General features: G+C 40.1%; 1 protein-coding gene across 7 annotated transcripts in view; it reads left to right on the top strand.

Annotated features, from left to right (window-relative positions):
• The window catches only part of Tle4 (TLE family member 4, transcriptional corepressor), a 133,633-nt gene extending 120,851 nt beyond the window's left edge, over positions 1–12,782 (top strand). For all 7 annotated transcript variants that reach the window (XM_013116700.3, XM_013116713.3, XM_005063783.4 and 4 more), the window contains 6 exons: positions 5,565–5,814; positions 7,533–7,780; positions 8,797–8,944; positions 9,129–9,279; positions 9,628–9,704; positions 11,081–12,782. In XM_013116700.3, coding sequence (XP_012972154.1) covers positions 5,565–5,814; positions 7,533–7,780; positions 8,797–8,944; positions 9,129–9,279; positions 9,628–9,704; positions 11,081–11,188 — 982 coding nt within the window. In that variant the 3' untranslated portion in view covers positions 11,189–12,782. The remainder of the gene's footprint in view (positions 1–5,564; positions 5,815–7,532; positions 7,781–8,796; positions 8,945–9,128; positions 9,280–9,627; positions 9,705–11,080) is intronic.
• Positions 12,783–20,376: the final 7,594 nt, after the last annotated feature.

Raw genomic sequence — 20,376 nt, forward strand, 5'->3', positions numbered from 1 at the left:
CATATCTGATGCTGTCTTTTTTTTTTATGCCAAGATACTTTGATCATATTCTTGCACCACCCCAATTCCTTCCAGAGCCTCCCTTTTGCTCACCCAACTTAATGTTCTTTCTTTCTCAATCAAGCAAAACAAAATAAGCATATGCACACATAATATGGATTCGATATTATATTGGCCAACTACTCCTGCCTGTATAATATAGAGAGCATGAGACCTGCCCTGTATACTCAGTATCACTCCATTGAAGATTCTCCCTCTCTCAACAGCTATCACTTGTAAATAGCTTCTTGTTTAATTGTGGGACTCTGTGCCCACTTGCCCTTTTCTGTGCTGAATTTTATCTGACTTGAACTTTTGCGGGTCGTGTGCATGTTACATATGTTCATATGTGCATCAGCTCTGTTGTGCCAGATAATACCATTCCCTTGGAATCATCTACTACCTTTAGCTTTTAGAACCTTTCCACCTCCTCTACCACATGGATCCTTGTTCTTTGAGAGGAGGGATGTGATACAGACATCACATTAAGGACTGAGCACTGCAGTCTTTCACTCTGTACATTGTTCAATTATGGGTCTCTGTTAATTACCACCTGCTGCAAGAAGCAGCTTCTCTGATACGGGCTGAGCAGTGCACTGATGAGTATCTATGGGTGTAACAGTGTGTCATTAAGAGTTGTCTTATTGCTAGGTTCATTTAGTAAAATAACTAGTAGGGTTTCCCTTAAGGCCCATGACCTATCTAGTCTAAGGGTCTTGGCCTCGTTAACAGTGTCAGGTATGAGTTCCATCTCATGGAGTGTGAACCTTAACTTTAATAAGAAAATAGTTGTGTCTATTGTATCAGTACATGTATTTTCCAGGCAGGTCACTATTATAACTCAAAGCGTTCATAGATAAATGAGATTGTAGCATGTATAGTGCCTTCCAGCAGTATGAACACTAATCATTAGGGGATGAAGCTTCTAGTTCAGCAACAGCTCAGTTTTTGCATATTCAATGCCAGATTGTGGAGGGTAACTAATAACATTGACAATAACCAGGGGTAAGGTTGGTTATGCAATACCTTTAGTTAAAAAGTTGTAATACATTCCTAGTACTGGATGTTTTGTTTGGTAGCATATGATGTCTAGTTGGAATATTTTCTCTATTATTTTGTGGTTAACTCCATTTAAATTCCTTTTATATATGTATATTTTAGGTCAATTCCACAGTAATAAGTTTCCAAATGGCTTCTAAAAAGGCCTTTAGTGTTGGTTATGCCTCACCATATTCCCTTTTCTACCCTTCCCTCCCATCTAATCCTCCTATTCTGGTTTCTCCATTATCCCTTTATAACACTATATTCTGCTTCCCCTTTGGAAGACTTGTAGTCTCCTATTTGTTACCTAACCTCTCGATATTTTGAATGAAACACAGTCATCTAAAACTTAAAAGCTGTTGTTCACCTATAAGAGAAAGCCTGTAATATTTATCTTTGTGGGTCTGAGTTACCTCACTCAGGATGATTGTTTCTAGTTCCATCCATTTACTTGCAGATTTCATAATTTCATTTTTTTCAATAGCTAAAGAAATATTCTATTGTGTAAATGTATCACATTTTCATTATCCATTCATTCAATGATGGACATCTAGGCTGTTCCACTCTGGCAGTTAATGAATAGAGGAGCCAGGATGAAAATGAATGAGCAAATATTTCTGTAATAAGATATAGGATCAGTTTTTGAGAAACCCCCATACTTATTTTCCATAGTGGTTGAATCAGTTAGCAATCCCACCAATAATGAACACTGAATTAAAGAAGTAACTTCCAAAGCACTGGTGGTAGCACCTGTCATTAATCCTAGTACTCTGGAGGTAGAGGCAGTCATATCTCTTAGTTCAAGGCCAGCCAGGTCGACAGAGAAACACTGTCTCAGAAGGAAAGAAGGGAGGGAGAGAAACTTCCAATGCTTTAAGTAGTGCTTAGTTCACAGTTAATGGTCACAATGTCAGTTTGTTCAAAGAGTAAACAAATGTATCCTGATTTCTTCCTTCTGTAACTTTCCTTTGCTTGTTACTTCAATATTACATAGGTACTTGCTTGTTGCCTTAGTACTAGTCTCTTTGTGTTCTTTTTCTGCCCATTTCACCTGCCCTTCAGTGTTAAGCACACCTTGCTGACCTTGACTTTGTTTTTGTCTTCTATTTACTGAATAAAACTCAAAGTTCTTCCTTTTATAACTAACTTTACTGCAGACTCTAACTCAAATTTCCCAGTTGCATCAAGCAGTGCTGGCTCCATAGCCAAGTTGTTCAGTAAATATTTGGCTGATTAATAAGGGAAACAAGGCAAATTAGACTTTGAGTTCCTTGAGAGTTGAAGACATAAATATCAATTACCATAAAATTCTGTGTACCTGTGTAGGCTTTGCAAATAGTGGTTGACTAACAAGTTTTGTTGACCAAGAACTCTGAAGGTGAAAGATTGGTCTATTTCAAGCAGTGACTAAATAACAAGGTCATGGGATTAATCAAACAATAACTCAGATGCCTCGGAGATCTATTTGAACTGAGATGAGATGGAAGGGCTGGCTCCTTTAGAGGTACAGTCCTTATTTCAGGTGCTGTTACTAACAGTTACCAAGTAGGTAGTAAAATGGGTAAGTTGAGGGTTGTTGCTGCAGGTCAGCCTTGAAGCCACAAGAATTGTGGCTTCAGAATAATTGTGTTTGGAATATTTAAGCAGGCATTTGCCACCTTGGTCCTAAGGGTCATGGCAGTTAGGCAACTATAGAATTACAGCTTTTTTGGCTTACCATGCTTCTGAGCCTTGTGCTTAGTTGTCTTCCATAAGTGTTGACCAGAAGTTTCCACTACCACCCGAGTGGAGAGCTAACATGCTTTCCCCAGAAGCCTGACTCAAACCTAGCTTTCCTAGTAATAAATACACAACAGAGTATTTTTTCCAGTCCTTCATATAATTAGGCTCCAGGTCACATGGTAGCTATTCAGAGTATTGTATTGATGTAAATTCTACCAAAAATTTGAAGGAAAAGTTGTTCTTTTTAACTATTTAAATTCTCAAAGTTCTTTAAAAGCATTTAGTGAAGGGATCATGGGAAGGGTTTTGTTACTATTTTTTTTTAGAGAAATTGTCATTAAGAACAACTGGATGGTGGTAGCTCACACCTTTAATCTCAGCACTCAGGAGACAGAGACAGGCAGATCTCTGACTTCAAGATCATCATGATCTACAGAGTGAGTTCCAGGAAGCCTGTCTCAAAAAATCAACACTACCTGAACATGGAATAATCTTCCCTTTCTTCCTGTAAGATTTACTCTTTGTGACTTCTTAATTGCTGCATCAATTAGCCTTTTCTCAATCATCCTAACTCAGAGAGCCAGCCTTTCTTTATAAGCATAAACTAGAACTGGCCCTCCTGGAGTTTCCCTTTCCTCTGCACTCCTTTAAGAAGGGTCCCTTATATTTTCCTCATAGCCTACAAGCCACCCTTGCAATCGTAGATTTTGACTCTGTTTCTTGAGTACCATCCTTTGCAGTTTCTTGAAGAATTAGACTTCTGTTTAAAGAAGAAGAAAAAAAAAAAAGAAACGCTACGTCTTTCAGGCCTCCACTATTTTGAATCTACCCCTGATGGCTTTGTTTCCAGGATCATATCTATTGAAAATCTGCCTTACTCAGTTTCATCTACCTGTATTAAATTCTCATAATCACCCTAAATGTGACTTCCATAGTCCAAGCATCCTATCCAGTATAGCCTTAATCTGCCTTCCCAAAACAGATCCTATGAATTGCAGCTCCTTCATACAACATTCCCACCATCTATGCACAGTCTTTATAAATTCACTCTTCTGAGGTCACAATTGCTGTAGTTCTAAGTCCTCTTTATTTGACTCAGAAAATACACTCTGTCCATTGACTTCTTAGCTTCCCAACCCTTCACTCAAAACAGTTGTGATGTGCTCTCAATGATGGGCTACTTTTTGTGAACATGACCAGCCTAAACTTTTGCATTAAGGAACCATAAATGATTGATTCTAGTTACTTTTTTTTTGTTGTTGTTGCTGTAATAAAAAATCATGACTAAAAGCAACTTGTGGAAAAAGGTGTTTATTTTGGCTTTTGAGTCCAAAAGACTTAGAGTCCATTATAGCAAGGAAGCAGCAAGAGGCTGGTATGGTGACTGGAGCTGGTAGCTAAGAGCATACACCTTCAAATGCAGGCAGGAAACAGAGAGCTACCTGTAGTGGCAGGAGGCTTTTAATCTCAAAGCCCTCCATACTTCCTCCTGCAAGGGTACATCACCTGAAGCTCCCTAAATAATGCCACTAACTGAGTAATAAGAGTATTCGAATGCCTGAGGACTTGGGGGCATTTCTCGTTCAAACCACAACTATCTTAGCTTTGATTCTTACCCTGCACATGGATTAGTCCAAGCTCCTCTCTTTTTATATACCCACAAATGCCTTTTCTTGGTATGGGGCATATTTCTCAAAAAGGGCTGCGGCTTGTAAGAGCTGTCACAATAGGCTTAACTTCGCACCTGCTATTGGCATCTGCTTCTCCTAAAGTTGACTTTCATCCCAGCATCCTCACTGTTCCCTTGCTAACAGTTGTGTCCTAAAAGTAGAATCTGTTGATGAAGACTCCAGCTCCAAGTTTAAAACCAAATGTTTTCATGCCACAGGGCTTTTAAGGGTGTGAACTGGAAATGAAAGTGCTGTACACAAGTAAGGTGAGCCTTGGGGCTGTCAGGCAGGACACTTTTTCAAGTTCTCATTCCTTTTGGATTTTTTTAGAATTTGTGATTCTTTAATCTGATCAATATGTTAAAACTATTTTTGGCATATCTGTCATCTCAACATTTTCACCTATAGATTTGAACTCTGAAGAGCTTCATAATTTTAGCTTAGTCATCTCCATTAAAAACTGACTTGGTTGTAGTGAATCCATAGTAAAATCTGTTACAGGCCATGAAACCACTAAAAAATACAAAGCAATGAAAAGTTCAGAGTGGAAAAAAAATAGGTACTATGTATATATTTGATGTTAGCTATCCTACTTAGTTCTCTGTAAGCTGTAGACTCATCTTCTGTCCTTTTCAAGTTAGAAATGTATTCAGATAGGCTAGGTAACTACTGATGTCACGCAGAAACTATTAAACAGCCAGTTGGTATTTGGTTATTAATGCTTGTTGTGCTGTACCAGATCTACTTGATTTTTTTTAATGCACATCTTCAAGTAACACTGAAAGGATTTCCTTTCTCTTTTGTTGTATTGAATGGTTTAATAACATTTTCAAGGAATGTAGCTTAGTTGGTAGAACGTGTTTCTAGTATTCATGAAACCTGGGTTTTGATATCTATCACTGCTTAAACCAGACATGTTAGTACATACCTGTAATCATAGCACCTGGGAAGTAGAGACAGGCAGGTCCCCATCCGTTACATACTGAATTTGAGGCCAATTAGGGATATATAAGAGCCTGTCGCAAAAGAAAATAAGCAAAAGCCAATGCTTTCTATAATATCTTCCTGCTGTTTTTTCTTCCTGTGCCCTAGAGCATACTCCTTTCATGTTAGTGCTGATGGCCAGATGCAGCCTGTCCCCTTCCCCCCTGATGCCCTCATTGGACCTGGGATCCCCCGACATGCTCGACAGATCAACACCCTCAACCATGGGGAGGTGGTGTGTGCAGTGACCATCAGCAATCCCACAAGGCACGTGTACACAGGTGGCAAGGGCTGTGTAAAGGTCTGGGACATCAGCCACCCTGGCAACAAGAGCCCCGTCTCTCAACTGGACTGCCTGGTAAGTAAGAAGGGATGGCAAAGAAAGACCCTGATGGTGAAAAAACTATAATAGTCCCAAGAAGATAGGTAGGGGTTTCTCTCAGAATGGTCTAGTTCTTCATGGGTGCTGTGTGCACCTGTACAATCTGCATTCACCCTGTCCCCAGGGTCAAACATAAGTAAGTCACTTGGTTCAAGAATTTTAAGAGTTCATACATTGCTTCTACCCGAACATGCCTGATTCTTCTTCTTCTTCTTCTTCTTCTTCTTCTTCTTCTTCTTCTTCTTCTTCTTCTTCTTCTTCTTCTTCTTCTTCTTCTTCTTCTTCTTCTTCTTCTTCTTCTTCTTCTTCTTCTTCTTCTTCTTCTTCTTCTTCTTCTTCTCCTCCTCCTCCTCCTCCTCCTCCTCCTCCTCCTCCTCCTCCTCCTCCTCCTCCTCCTCCTTCTCCTCCTCCTCCTCCTCCTCCTCCTCCTCCTCCTTCTTGTCCTCCTCCTTCTTCCTCCTCCTCCTTCTCCTATTCCTTCTCCTTCTCCTCCTGCTCCTCTTCTTCTTAAATTTAAGTTAGAAACAAGCTTGTTTTACATGTCAATCCCAGTTCCCTCTCCCTCCCCTCCTCCACTGACCCCCTACTCCATCCCCTTTCTGCTCCCCAGGGTGGGTGAGGCCTTCCAAAGTCTGAGAACTTCTTTTTTTTTTAACTTTTGACATTTTAATTGTATAAACATATTACCTACAACACATAAAATCTGAAAAAGTATAGTCATTAAAAAGAGCAAATCAAACATACATTGGTAGGATTACATAATGGTACTTTCATGTATGTATTAAGGATGGTCAGTAAAGTAAATGCCTTTAAGTTTTATATTTAGTTTTTAGTCATTTCTCTGTTTTTTCTTTACATCTCATTTTAAAACATAAATATCTAGGGAGTTGATTGAACCAGTAAAGCTTAAAAACAAAATACAAATATTTATCCTCAAATTTTCTTTGAAATTCAATGCAATATAGATTAGGTGAGTTCGTTTATGAGGTGCTAAATTACAGACAACCTTGTGTTAAACTCTATGCTGTCTGAGAACTTTAAGTCATGTGGCTTCCAATCTTGTCCTTGTGTTGCACAGGAAATTTCAACTTAGTTTTCTTCCCTTATATCAGAAGAATCCCTTAGTGCATCATTTAATCTAACATAATTAAATGAATATGTAAGATTTCCATAATGAACAGGGAGACATTTTCTTTTCCTGTCATGCCTCCTGTTGATGGCACTTCATTGAACCTACAGTGCCTGTTAATCATACATAGCAAGGCTAGGCCAAAAGTGTCAACTGCCAAGTAACTTTAACTGATGTGGTTTCAATGCCGGGACCCTTTATCCTCACCAAAATATGCCAGGGCTTATGAGCTTGGAGAATTGTAATGATTTGTGTGTAAATCCATTTGATCTGTGTGTACAGATTACATCCATGGTTGCATAACTTGGTGGTGGGAATGGGACTAGATCTTTGCATTTGGGTGCTAATTAAGATTAAATATCTTGGTACTAAATTTTGTAGATCAAGTTTAAGTACTTCCTTAATTTCATGTAATTTTATAGCATCAATCTACTTTATCATTGTCATGAGTATAAATGGCTCATTAAACCAGAAGGGAGCACAATACTTTTATAGATTCTTGCTCTCATGTTAATGCTGTTTTCTTTCTTCATGAGTAATTTTGTGATGGCTTTTGTCTCCATAGAACAGGGATAACTACATCCGTTCCTGCAGATTGCTCCCTGATGGTCGCACCTTAATTGTTGGAGGGGAAGCCAGTACACTGTCTATCTGGGACCTTGCAGCTCCAACCCCACGTATCAAGGCAGAGCTGACGTCTTCAGCCCCTGCCTGCTATGCTCTGGCCATCAGCCCCGACTCCAAGGTCTGCTTCTCATGCTGTAGTGATGGCAACATCGCAGTGTGGGATCTGCACAACCAGACTCTGGTGAGGTAGGTCTGCTGAATCCATTTCTTGGTTGTAAGGGAGAGATAATTTACCACATGGTGCTCTAAGTCTGTCTGTCTGACTGTGTGTATATGTTTGTGTGTTTGTCTTTGTCTGGGTAGAGTACAGCTTTCTTTAAAAAAAAAGTTATGAACCAGATAACATTTAAGAGATAACAAACTTTAAATGAATGTTTCATTTTTACATGTACATACACACAGTATTACTTATTTAGATTTTTAGAAGTGAAGGTCATTTTTATGTATTGAATGTTGTCAGGACATTATGGATTTGTTAGCTGTGCCTGCTGACACCTATCATCACCCCTAGCTCCTTGGTGAGAAACCATAGTATATGGTTCTAGGTTAGGTATTGCATGTGTCACAACTTCACCAGCAGTTGTATGGCTCTTGGCAAGGGCCCAGTGCTCGTGGATTATTGCTTATGTTCACGTGACCTAAATTGTCTGTTCTCATATTTAAGAACAAGTGGATAGTTGGGTTATAGATTGAGACATGAGAATGAGCATTATAATGAGGGAAAGGATATGAGAAGATTGGGAACTTTAGCTATGAGGCAGGGGGCATGTATGGGGAGAAAAGAGCCCTTTGTGATTTATCTTGAAGGGCTGCACACTAATTTCCAAAAATGAAATAATTGTTGTTCTTGTGCCTTTAGGGTAAGGTTCAGATATTGAAGGTCATCCTCAACTATGTGCTGAGGACCCACTTTGAGCTCCTTCTTCCATGCCCCATGTACATTTTACCAGAAGTAATCATGGGCAGTGGAGCACACTGAGTGTACTTGCATTGGGTGTTTCTTGTGAGCATGTCTTTTCCCTCCTGCACAGCTATACATGGATACATGAAATGTTTTGCTATTATTTTGAATAATTAGAAAGCATAAACCAAATGAGATCTGTAGATAATGCCTGCACTGAATTTGATCAGCAGAGAATTCCCAATTAAATTAAAATAAAAACTAACTTTTCAAGGGCTTTCCCTGCATTTCATATTTTCAGGCAATTCCAGGGCCACACAGATGGAGCCAGTTGTATTGACATTTCTAATGATGGCACCAAGCTCTGGACAGGCGGTTTGGACAACACTGTGAGGTCCTGGGACCTACGTGAAGGGCGGCAGCTGCAACAGCATGACTTTACCTCTCAGGTGTGGACTGTGTGTGGGTAATGTCACCTACCGAAAGAAAAAATGTTGTACTTGAACCTGGATCTCTTGGGGATCATCTCTTAGACTTGGTTCTTCCTGTACATTGCAGATTTTGTTTATGTCCTCTAGATTTAAGAGCGTACCTTCTGTCTTCTGCAGCCACCATCGTTTGTTTTAATTACAGATCTTTTCTTTGGGCTATTGCCCAACTGGAGAGTGGCTTGCAGTGGGAATGGAGAATAGCAATGTGGAAGTGTTACATGTCACCAAGCCAGACAAATACCAGTTGCATCTTCATGAGAGCTGTGTGCTGTCACTCAAGTTTGCCCACTGTGGTAAGCAAAGTACCTTTTGTTCAGTTTCTATCAACCAGAATGATTGCTTGGTTCTTCATTTGACTCCTTCCAAGTTGAGCCTTTTATTTTGTTTATGTGTCTCTCCTTACAACTATATAGCTTAGTTAACCATGCATGCTTCCCTAACAAGCTATGTAAACCTAACAAGCTAACCTTAATCCACATATTCCTTATCATTAACAGTCAGTGACTCTTGAAATCCAGAAGGATGGTGAACTTGTCTTTTGACAGGAAAAGACATTCTTATTTGTTATAAATGGAATGTCTCCATTAATTCAGCATTCTGTGAAACAAATGACTAAGTAACACAAAACCCTCTTCCTGTAGGCAAATGGTTTGTAAGCACTGGAAAGGACAACCTTCTGAATGCTTGGAGGACACCTTATGGGGCCAGCATATTCCAGGTAATACCTAGCTTGCTGACTGACTAGGTGTTGTGTACTACCTGTCCTGCTTTAAAGCTTTTCTATCTATCTTCATGCATCCTGTGTGTACCTATTTACATGTCCTGAGATTATATCAGGCACCTGATACCATTACTGTCAGGCAGAGTAAGAACCTGCTAGAAAAGGGATGAGGATTAGTTTGCACAGTATCAGGCACCTGATACCATTACTGTCAGGCAGAGTAAGAACCTGCTGGAAAAGGGATGAGGATTAGTTTGTACAGCCACAAGCTATAGCACTAGGTCTTCTGTTTCGTTTTCTGAGCCTCGTGTCTGAGCAAATCCTGAACTACCCATGACTCAATCCTCCTTTATATTTTCTGTAGGGGTGTTGAGTCTTCTGTGACTTTTTTGTGTTTATGTATACTATACAGTTTTCATTTTAAATATTGAAATATTGAGTATTTTGTTTTTATTGGGTTTTCCCCCCCAGTTGTCACTTTTATTATCAATTATTTTTCCTAAGAATGTTCCAGAAAAGTTCTCTCAAACTGATTAATTTTATAAACTTGTTCTTCTTAGTAGAGAAGTAGATTCTTGTGTAGTTGGGGAATTTATTTGCAAAAACACCAAATTTAAACATGGTACAAACACAGACACAAAAATCTCTCTGTTCCAACTATTGAACTTTTAACATGTTTTTATGTTTTATTATAGTAGTGTTGGTCATTTTTACTGCATCTTCCATTACTTGTTAGGACCTGAGCTGTGCCTACTGCTCTGTGTCACAACCTTGATCCAAGCCACCTGGCAGTGGCAGTTGAGAGTTTCTCATATCTTGAATATTCTACTCTATACTTTCTAGAGAAGAGAGAGCTTTTTTTGATGTTGTTATTTTTGTTTTTTATTTTATGTGTGTTTTATCTGCCTGCGTGTCTGTGTACCATGTTGTAACGTGTCTGGTGCCCATGGAAAGCAGAAGAGAGTGTTGGAACCCCAAGAACTGGAGTTACTGACAATTGTAAACTGCCATGGGAGACTGGGAATTGAATCAGGTCCTCTGGAAGAGCATCCAGTGCTCTTGCCACTGAACTGTCTCTCCAGCTCTTAGTAATAGTCTTTAAAACAGGGCCTTGCTTCTTTGGCAGAGTACTCGGACTGTTGAGTTACCTGTCTCTTTGATGCCTCATGGGCAAGAACCGTTAGACTAAGCTAGGGATGAGCACTCAAGAGGATTGGCTCTAGCACTGCTGTGTTTAGGAAAGTTGGGACTTACCTATACCTGCAGAGCTTCTGGGGGCTCCATGGAGCATGTTGCCTATGCATCTGTTCCATAACCACCAATCCTGCTTCTTAGCACCTGTATGTGACTTTCTTGGTATGTTTCTTCCCTAGTCCAAAGAATCCTCATCGGTGCTTAGCTGTGACATCTCTGTGGATGACAAGTATATTGTCACTGGCTCTGGGGACAAGAAGGCTACGGTTTATGAAGTTATTTATTAAGGACAAATCTTCGTGCAAACTGGACTCCTCCTTGTAGCACTTTGCGCTGTTGTACTTTTTTTTCATATCCTCCACCCCTCACCCCCACCCCACACCCCGCCACCACATCTAAAACCGAGGATTCCCAATACTCATTGAAGTTGTGGAGTTTAATCCCTTTCCATAGCCCCACTTGCTCCTTGCTATTGAATTGTGAATACTCATTTAAGAACCTGTGATACCAAATCTTCAGCTATCGACTTGGAAGAACATGGAATACCTAACAGTGAATGGAATCTTTAATTATGTATTATATCTGTAATATATTTATTTTGTTTAAAGAAGGCTTTCTAACAATGACTGACTAAATAAAGCTGTCCGCTCCTGCATTGATAATGAAGGTGCATTGTATTTGATGCTCCACCCCCCTTGCTTTTGGTAAGGGAGGGGAAAGGAGGGTTTAAAATAACTGATTTAAAATGTCACTAAATGTAGACTATTGACTGTATAGAGACATAAAATGTATTACACATGGAAGCAATATGTTGCTGTGTTGTTATGAGGTTGTTTTGTTTTCTACTTATATTAAAAACATTTGGAAATTTGGCTGAACAAGTAGAATATGATAGGCCAAGTACTATTCCTTTGAGTCTATTTGGGCAACTTTAACCAATATGTCTATAACTTTAGATTATATTAAAAATAATTGGATATTTTTCTTATTTTCACTTGTTGACAAGTATCTTTGTAATATGTTTTTAATTCCCTTTTTATTGTATTATAGGCAGATAAACAAATTAAATTGGGCCTCAAAGAGAGAACTTAATTTCTTCTAAATATTGATGCCAAATTTACTGGCAGAGGGAGCTGTGTGTCTCTGGGCAGTTGTGTTGCTGTGAGACATGGCAGGCTGTTTTGTGGCATGCTCTTTAGGAGCTGCAGGTGCAGGAGTGCTGCCTGCCTACTGCTGTGCAGGGCAAGTCTTTCACAAAAGAGGCCAACAGAGGAGGCTTTACAGAGCCCACCCTCTGAAAGCCACAAAGAAGAGGCTCTCCTGGGATGATGACTTGCTTTCTTTACCTCTGGTTCTTTTCATGTCTTAGTTGGATGTCCCTGAAATGGACACAGGCTGTGCCATTGTGCCAGAAACATTGTGTTATCTTTTATGTTGTTGTTGTTGCTGTTAAACTATAACATGTGACTCTTTTTTTACTATTATTTTTTGTTTGAATGCTTTAAAAAGATCTTTTAAGTCTGTGGATCTGCTGATGTACAGTGCCTTTGCTGCTATGGATCAAAATCAAAAGAACTGTGTAGATAAACTTTATTGTATACGTAGAAAATCACTTAATTTCATACTAGAAATGGATGGATGCTGCAAGTTGAAATGGACTGTCATTGACGTTCTTCGTGTGGTAGCAAAAACAAATGGAGTCTTAAGTGCTTAGTGTTGATGTCATTAACAGTTTCATAAAACTCTACAGTGTAGAAAGATTTTGATACTAAACTGTGCATTGTACATAGTTCTAACGCATTGTATTGGCCACCAGTACTTCTATGATGGTAGATTGTTTGTGCATTCAGACTTTTAAGCATTAAACATAAATAACTTCTAGAATGCTTATTTTTCTAATTTTTTTTTACTAATTTCTTTGTCTTGCCACCCCCTATATTAAAAGTCATTAGTTACATTCAAATCAGATTGTTAAGTAGTATGGGTTTTGAATTGTTACTAATTTATTTTTCCCTTTTCCTTTGAGATAACCCAGAAGACATGAAAGACATATGGAAGGTGGGTGGTTACCAAATAGTTAATGGGCTCCTCCTCATTTGTTGAAATGCTTCATCCAGAAGCTGTCTGTCTTGAGCAGTTTAGAGTTGTACTGCCATTCTAGTATATTAGTTATGTGCAGCTATTTAAACTTAACTCTTAGAACTACTTAATATTACAAGTCTTCATTGCCAGTAACATTAACTACATTTAAGTGCTTAGTAGACCATGGAGGCTAACAACTATTGTACTGGACCTTGCAGATTTTTTGTAGTGTTTCCCACACTGTTATGAATGCTCTGTGAAACTAACACAGCATTCATAATTTGACAGATCAGACCATTGCCAACTGTTGGGGTTTGAGGAATCTCCAAAACACATAAGCTTTTGGAAGCATCTTGGGTTCGATGTTTTTGTAAAGACACTAGTGAGGCAGGACTTTTAAAAGTCCCGGTTTGATTTGGGCACACCCAGGTAGTCTGCAGTGATCAGCCATAGGAAACCCAGCTAGGTACTGAGAGAGTGGATTCCATCCTTGCTCACCCATGTAGACCAAAGCAAAAAGTCCAGTGAGTTACCATGAGCTGGTCGCATCACAAGATGGTATTCAAGTCCATGGAGGCTGCTAAGAAATGACAACCTGGAAAACACCAAATGACCCTATACAGAGAGAATTCTAGGCAGGATGGCACTGCTTTGGTTGGGCATGGAAGGGAGAATGTTGGCCATATGCCAGGCCCTGAGCTGTTCTTCCATTGTGTTAGTTATTTGTCAGTATCATTCCAAGAATGTAGAAGTCGAAAGGGAAAACCAAGTCTGCACATCAGAAAACACAGCTTCTTAAAAAACAAGGTGACAGTAGTGGCACCATTTTGACAGCAGGCACAGGAGGCAGAGACTTATTCACATGATACTGATTGGGAAATAGATCATAGACTGGAACCAGTGACAGTATAACTTCCAAAGACCTTCCTCTAGTGAGTTTGGACTGCTAGGCCTCATTCCTCAATGTTCCACTGCCTCCCCAGATTAATTCTATCAGCTGGAGGAATAAGTTCTTAAAGCAAGAGCCTGTGGCTTACTTCCCAGGTAAAGCCATAAGTTATCTGCTGAGTTGTGTATTGAGGGCAATATCTACATAAATTTAAGCCTGACTTAACGTGCACATAATTTTAGCCATAATTGTCAAACTATAAAGGTGATTTTTAGGGACTGGCAATATGACTGTGGTAGGGCAAGTACTGACCATCGGATCTCTTTCACCAAGAGGTGACCAGTTGTTGATTTTACAATAAAATTGCTCTATGTATGGTTCTCGCAAAGTCTGAAGAATAATAAAGATGCATCCCACAGCAGAGAAAACTTAGTTCTAGTGGGAAATGGAGTAGTGGAGAAGACTGACTAAAGCATAACCATGAAAACTGTAAAAGGAAAGCCAGATCAAAGCAGCCATGACGACCTCCCTAAGATTGGTGAGAGTGACAGACGTCAAGATGTTAAAACCTCACATCTCATTTAGAGTTGATACTTGGCACAGTGGCTTCATGGGATGATATACCTGGAATGTTTTGTTGTACGTGCCTGCAACACTTGACAGTGCTGGAAATTCAACTCTTCAAGTTATATACAATCAAAAAATTCTTGGCACCCAAGAACAATGGAGATTGTTCTTAGTCAGAAGATGGCATTCTGGACAGATGTGATATAAATGCCAACGTGACCATCAGCCAGGATGTTGGCTGCTTTGGGGATGCCTCAGTGTCCTGAAAACTTGGACTTCGCTATTTGGTGCTTGATTTCTAACAGTAGTAAGAAACTTGGTCCCTAGATTCATTGTCCAACATTGAGTAAGCAATTATAAAATTATGAAAGTCAGTCCAAAAAGGTATTAATTATTCAGCTTGATGCTGGTATACTTATCTGAAGCTACTTCATTGCAGAGAAATTTACGAGTTTCAATTTATGACTTGGATCCTGCCACCACTCAGGTTCTTCTGAAAGCATTTGCCATAGAGCAATAGTCAACAGCTGTCTCTGATCTTTTGAGCTAATTGCATTTACTCATTTTGGGGGTTCCAGCTATAAATTTACAATGTGAATGGCTTGCTTTCAATGACTTGAGCACAGCAGAAAGCATTTTATGAGAGCGTTTGAACAAAATGGAACTAAGGGCTGAACTCTTCTTCCTTGCTAAGCTATTCAGTTTGCTTTTAAGTTTTCATTGGCCATTTGACAGTCGCTATAAAGGATGTGATGTACCTCCCAGTTAGTTTGCAAGTCAGCTTGACTTGCCCTTCTAAGGTATAGAATTCTCAGCTGGGACCTGCATATTTTGCATCAAAGAATAATAATTCCCACAGGACTGACCTTAGTCTGTAGAGGACTTATGAGCACGGGGTCCCTATTTAATCTCTCAGCAGGTCCAGAAAGGATGGAGCTGGGGGGGGGAAATACTATAATCCTGTTTACACAGAAGAAAGCCAAGGATCCAAAGGGAGAAGAAATTTACCATAACTCCAATGGGAGTTTGGAGAAAACAACTGACTTGGAACCCTGGTTTCCTGGTTTACAATTCAGTATGGAATCATCCCGTATCATCTCTTGCACAACAGAACTGAGGGAGAAATGGGAAGGAACATTCATGGTGCTTCCTCCTAATTGTACATTGCTCTGTCTTACCCACGTCATGCAACTTGAAAACTTGGATTAACAGCAGTTTGCCTGTGTGATAGGCAACTTTACATAGGTTAAAGTTTCTGCTATCTTCTAGGGAACTCTTGGCCATGAGTTGAGCTAGGATTGTTCATTTTTCCTCCTGGGAGGCGTCAAAATTCTAGGACTGAGTTAGTGGCGGGAATGAGAGAACTGTGATACTTGTGACCTGCCCCATCATGGGATAGTAGAAGTTGGACCGGGAAAGATTTCCTCAGGAAACAAGGAACAGGGAGATGCCAGAACTAGTGTCCTACAAACATAATTGTCCCTTAGGTTAAAACTTCTCATGATCTGAGAACTATAAATACCTCTACCATTGTATACTTTATCTTAATATGGAGAAGCCAGGTACACTTTTGACAAAAGCTCATTCCCTAGAAGCTTGGGTGTCCTTCCCTAGTAAAGCAAAGTTTTGGGCAATTATTCAAGCTTACTGTTAAATATTAATCATGTATTCATAGTTTTTCATACTTCCTCTAAGGAAACAGTCATAGTAATGATTTCCATTTTTATGGCTGAGTCAGGAATTTCCACAGTGATAGTCAATCCCTCTCCTCCATGCCAATTTTGGCACCATAATTTGTATGAACAAGAACATTTCGCTGAGCACAGGAAGGTTGGGATGCTTGCTGGAACAGGGCCTTGGTTCACTGGCTCTATTCTGAGCAATGCTACCCTGTGCGTAGTTAGTGGGAGCTTGGGTGATCAGTAGTGATAGGACTTCGCTACAGCCCCCAATGAGTGGGTTACCATGCTGGGTCATCTTTACCTGCACATGGAGAGCCTCTCTGAGGTGGCCTGAGCTTAGCAGACACTTGATTTATGTACAGTCTCAGCTTAGATCGGCAACTATGAACTCCATTCCACCTAGACATCATTGGACTCCAGGTGCATTTCCACCTAACACTTTTCTGTTCTTGTGTTCATTTAAATGTTATTACCACCACCCACACCCTCACAGTCACCACAGAAGTCTCCAAAACCATAAGGTCCAAAGTGAAAGGAGCAGAGTTGGCACAGATCACAAAAAGACCAAGTTCTCAGCAATAGGGAAATTTATTTATCCCTGAGGGACAAAGGAGAATAGAGAAGGATGCAAGTGAGAAGGGGAAGGGCTATTTGCTTCTGGATAGAGAGGAGACAGACATGGCCCCATAGTCAAATGGCAGTTCATACAGGGAAGGGGAAATACCATGTCAGGATCAGTTGGTAAATTTTGATTGAATGGGTTTGGTCATTACAGCGTTTTTATAGCTGGACCTTGGTCAGCCTTAGGAGGAAGAAGGCACCACATAAGGGAATAGAATTGGTGTCTGGCTTTAGGAACGTAACCTAATACTTTAGCAAGGAAGAGGACCTGCCAGAGTCATGCTCGGGCCTACTAGAACCCTCTATTCCCACATTTTTGTTTTATTATTGAGTCCTTAGGTGTCTGGTACACAGGTGTTGTCTTTCTGGTTCCTTCTTGCTAACACTGGGGCATCATGGATGGGGACCCAACGAAGCTGGGTTGCTGGCCGATGCCAGGAAGAGCAGACTGTTTTCTTACTGATTGTCCAGGCTCTACAGGACCATCTGAGGCTAAGGAAGTGCAGTGTGGAAGGCTGGACTAGGATCTAGATTCCAAGGAAACAGCCAGGGCTGGTGGGTTGCTGCAGCATTCTGCAGCTGATTTGAAATCTGTTGAGACAAATGGAATAGAAACAAAGGTAAAGTTAATGAGTTTCGGGAAATTTTATCTTGGGTGCACATTTAAAACTTTTAGGCCCATGGCCTAGTAGTTGGCGGAGGGGAGTCAAGACCAGGCAAAGAGGAAGAGATTCCACCCTCAGGAAGAGGTGGGATAGACAGGAGGGGAAACAGGAATACTTCTCCAGAATGAATTTGACCTGTGACAGGTATATTCAAGTTGATTTCCTGAGGTTTGTAAAAAAAAATTTTTAAGTTTACAGAAGAAATAAAGTTTTATATATGTTAGCATTACCACTGTTCATAATCTGAAATGAAATTCATATTGTAGAAAGGAAGTAGATTTATGATATTGAATCATACATAATAAGTTTGGGAATCCAAACAATAGAACAGAGAAAGAAATCTGAAATATTTCTCTTTTTTTTTAATGTACCTTAAATAATTTTCTTATATCTTTATAAATTGCATTTATAAAACTTAATTGCCATAGTCAACATATCTGAAAAGTTTAGAGGGTCATTGTCTGTTAAGTATGTCTAAACCAAACAAACTTTGCTTGTTTTTAGCCATTTTAGTCTTAATTTTGAAAACATATACAGGAGGCTAAATAAAGCTTGTAACTGTAGTTAATTACATTAGTACTTAGCACGACGATTTTAGGAGTTCAGTTCAGTGTTTGTCTGTGGGTATCTGCCTCTGCTTTCATCAGTCACTGGATGAAGGTTCTGTTTCCCAGACTCTCTGGCAGTGGGATTGCATGCTGGCACTCCCCTGATTCATGTCTAAAATCCATAAATGAGTAAGTACATACCATGTTTCTCTTTTTTGTGACTGGGTTACCTCACTCAGTATGGTTTCTTCTAGTGCCATCCATTTGCTTGCAAATTTCAAGATTCCATTGGTTTTTTTCTGCTGAATAGTACTCCATTGTGTAAATGTACCACATTTTCTCTATTCACTCTTTAGTTGAGGGGCATCTAGTTTGCTTCCAGGTTCTGGCTATTACAAATAATGCTGCTATGAATGTAATGGAACAGACATCCTTGTTGTATGAGGTATATACTCTTTACTTAGTGGTTGCTTCCATTTTAATGAGATCATCAGATGGAGGGGAGCCACATGATTACTATTTAAACATCTATTGTCTTAAACAAGAGTTGAATCTAAGTAACATATACAGTACATTTTAGACAAGAGTTGAATCACATATATACCCATGTGTAGATTTTAATTATGGGCCTTTAGCAATAAATTTAAAGTCAAATTTTGTTACAGATTTTATAAATATTAAACCTCACACAATGAACTTTACATCTTCAGGCAAAGTATGCACATAATCTTAAGAGAATTTTTTGAAAGCAAAGTGTAGAGAGATCAGTGATAGAAGGTTTTTAAGAGTGGGAAGTAGAACCTTAGAGATGAAATTTTGGAACTATAGAGCAGAGAAAATTTAGATAGGAGATTTGGGGACCATTTGTGCAGTGGCAGAAGTTGCTTTGATTTGTGAGAATTTGGAAATCAATGCATCAACTTTTGGTCATTGATCTGTACTGAGGCCAAACTTTGAGTCTGAAGAGGAGAGAGGGTCAAAAAAAAAAAAAACAAATTCTGCTGGAGGGAATTTCTGTAAGCTCTACAAGGGAGCAAAGTAGCCAGGAGAGTGCAAGGGAAAAGGGAGTTACTAAATATTTTTAGAATACTGGCCACATGGTGGGCACCCCAAGGGTATAGTAGACTCCAGAAGCCAGAGAAACATTTATGGCATAGAAACAAGGGGATGAATGGTTAAGGAACAAGGAATAAGCAGATACTCTACCCCATGGAGGTGTGTAGAAAATCTGCAGGACTTCCAGGTGGGAGCTGGGAGACTGGAGGGACAAGGTCACAGAGGCCAAGAAGAACTTAAGGAAGCTTCAGGACTTAGCAGGCAGCTCCTAGGGAGGAGTATCAAGGAAAGTGTCACATTGGTCCTAACAAAGGGCATAAGGAACTGCGTAGTGGGACCTAGGTAGGACTACAGTTTGTAGGGAGAGGGGAGACTAAGATAGCTGAGAGCGGGGAAAGGGAGATTGAGTGTCCAGGTAGGTGTCTTGGGTTATTAGTTGTTGAGAAGAGAGAAAGGAAACATTTTTTTCCCTTTCCTTGAGCTCTGCCATGCTGGGCCAGACCATGCTAAGTAGGCAGGCTAGGTGTGGATTGGCAGCTGCAGTGGGGAATGACCAGCAGGGTCACAAGCATGGTAGCATGGCATACAGACAGCTGGGTCAAGTGGCCAAGAAAGGTGGGCAGAGAGTGCTAGGCAGTCAGTCAGTGTACCTGCAGCACTCAGAGATTTAAAAGGGCGTGGAACGAAGGAAAGTCTTACAGCAGAGTGTAGAAAAGTTCAGAGAGTGCAAGAGGCACACAGAGGTGTTGGAGCAGAGACATAAGGAGATCTCCCTTTCCGTTGTTCAGGTGTCAGGGCCTCTTGCTAAAAATAACTAGCAATGTTGGCTGTGAATTAACCAGGTGGAGGGAGCAGTGATCCAAGGTCAAGGCACAAGAGTGTTCCCATGAATTTCAAGAGACCAATAAGGAGGTCTCTGAGGTGTGTACGTGCAGGGGGTTGGAGGGACATCACCCAGGCTATCCAAGAGAGGGACATAGTTGTCAGAGGAGAAATCCAGGACCTATCAACAGGATTTTAGGAGTGGGGGGCTCCAGATTCCAGCAGTGCAACCACCAAAAATGAAAGAGGAATATCACAACAAAACCAGACTGAATGGAATGTGTTTATCAGGAATGGGAATATAGAGGGTGTAGGGGAAAACTCATCAATTAGCCACTGTTGGATGAAAAGGGCAGTCACTGGTTGGTTTGGAATGTATCATTACTGGATTGTGTGTGTGTGTGTGTTGGGGGTGGGGGTAGGGAGATGTCCTGTAGACTGATCTGAATCACCACCAGACCAATGAAAAGACCAGACTCAGCACAAGACACACCAAGACCCAAGCTCTCAACACAAAAGAGTTTTGCTCCAGGAGGATAAAGA

This window comes from Mesocricetus auratus, unplaced genomic scaffold, assembly GCF_017639785.1.
Source record: "Mesocricetus auratus isolate SY011 unplaced genomic scaffold, BCM_Maur_2.0 Super-Scaffold_4256, whole genome shotgun sequence".
Lineage (NCBI taxonomy): Eukaryota > Metazoa > Chordata > Mammalia > Rodentia > Cricetidae > Mesocricetus > Mesocricetus auratus.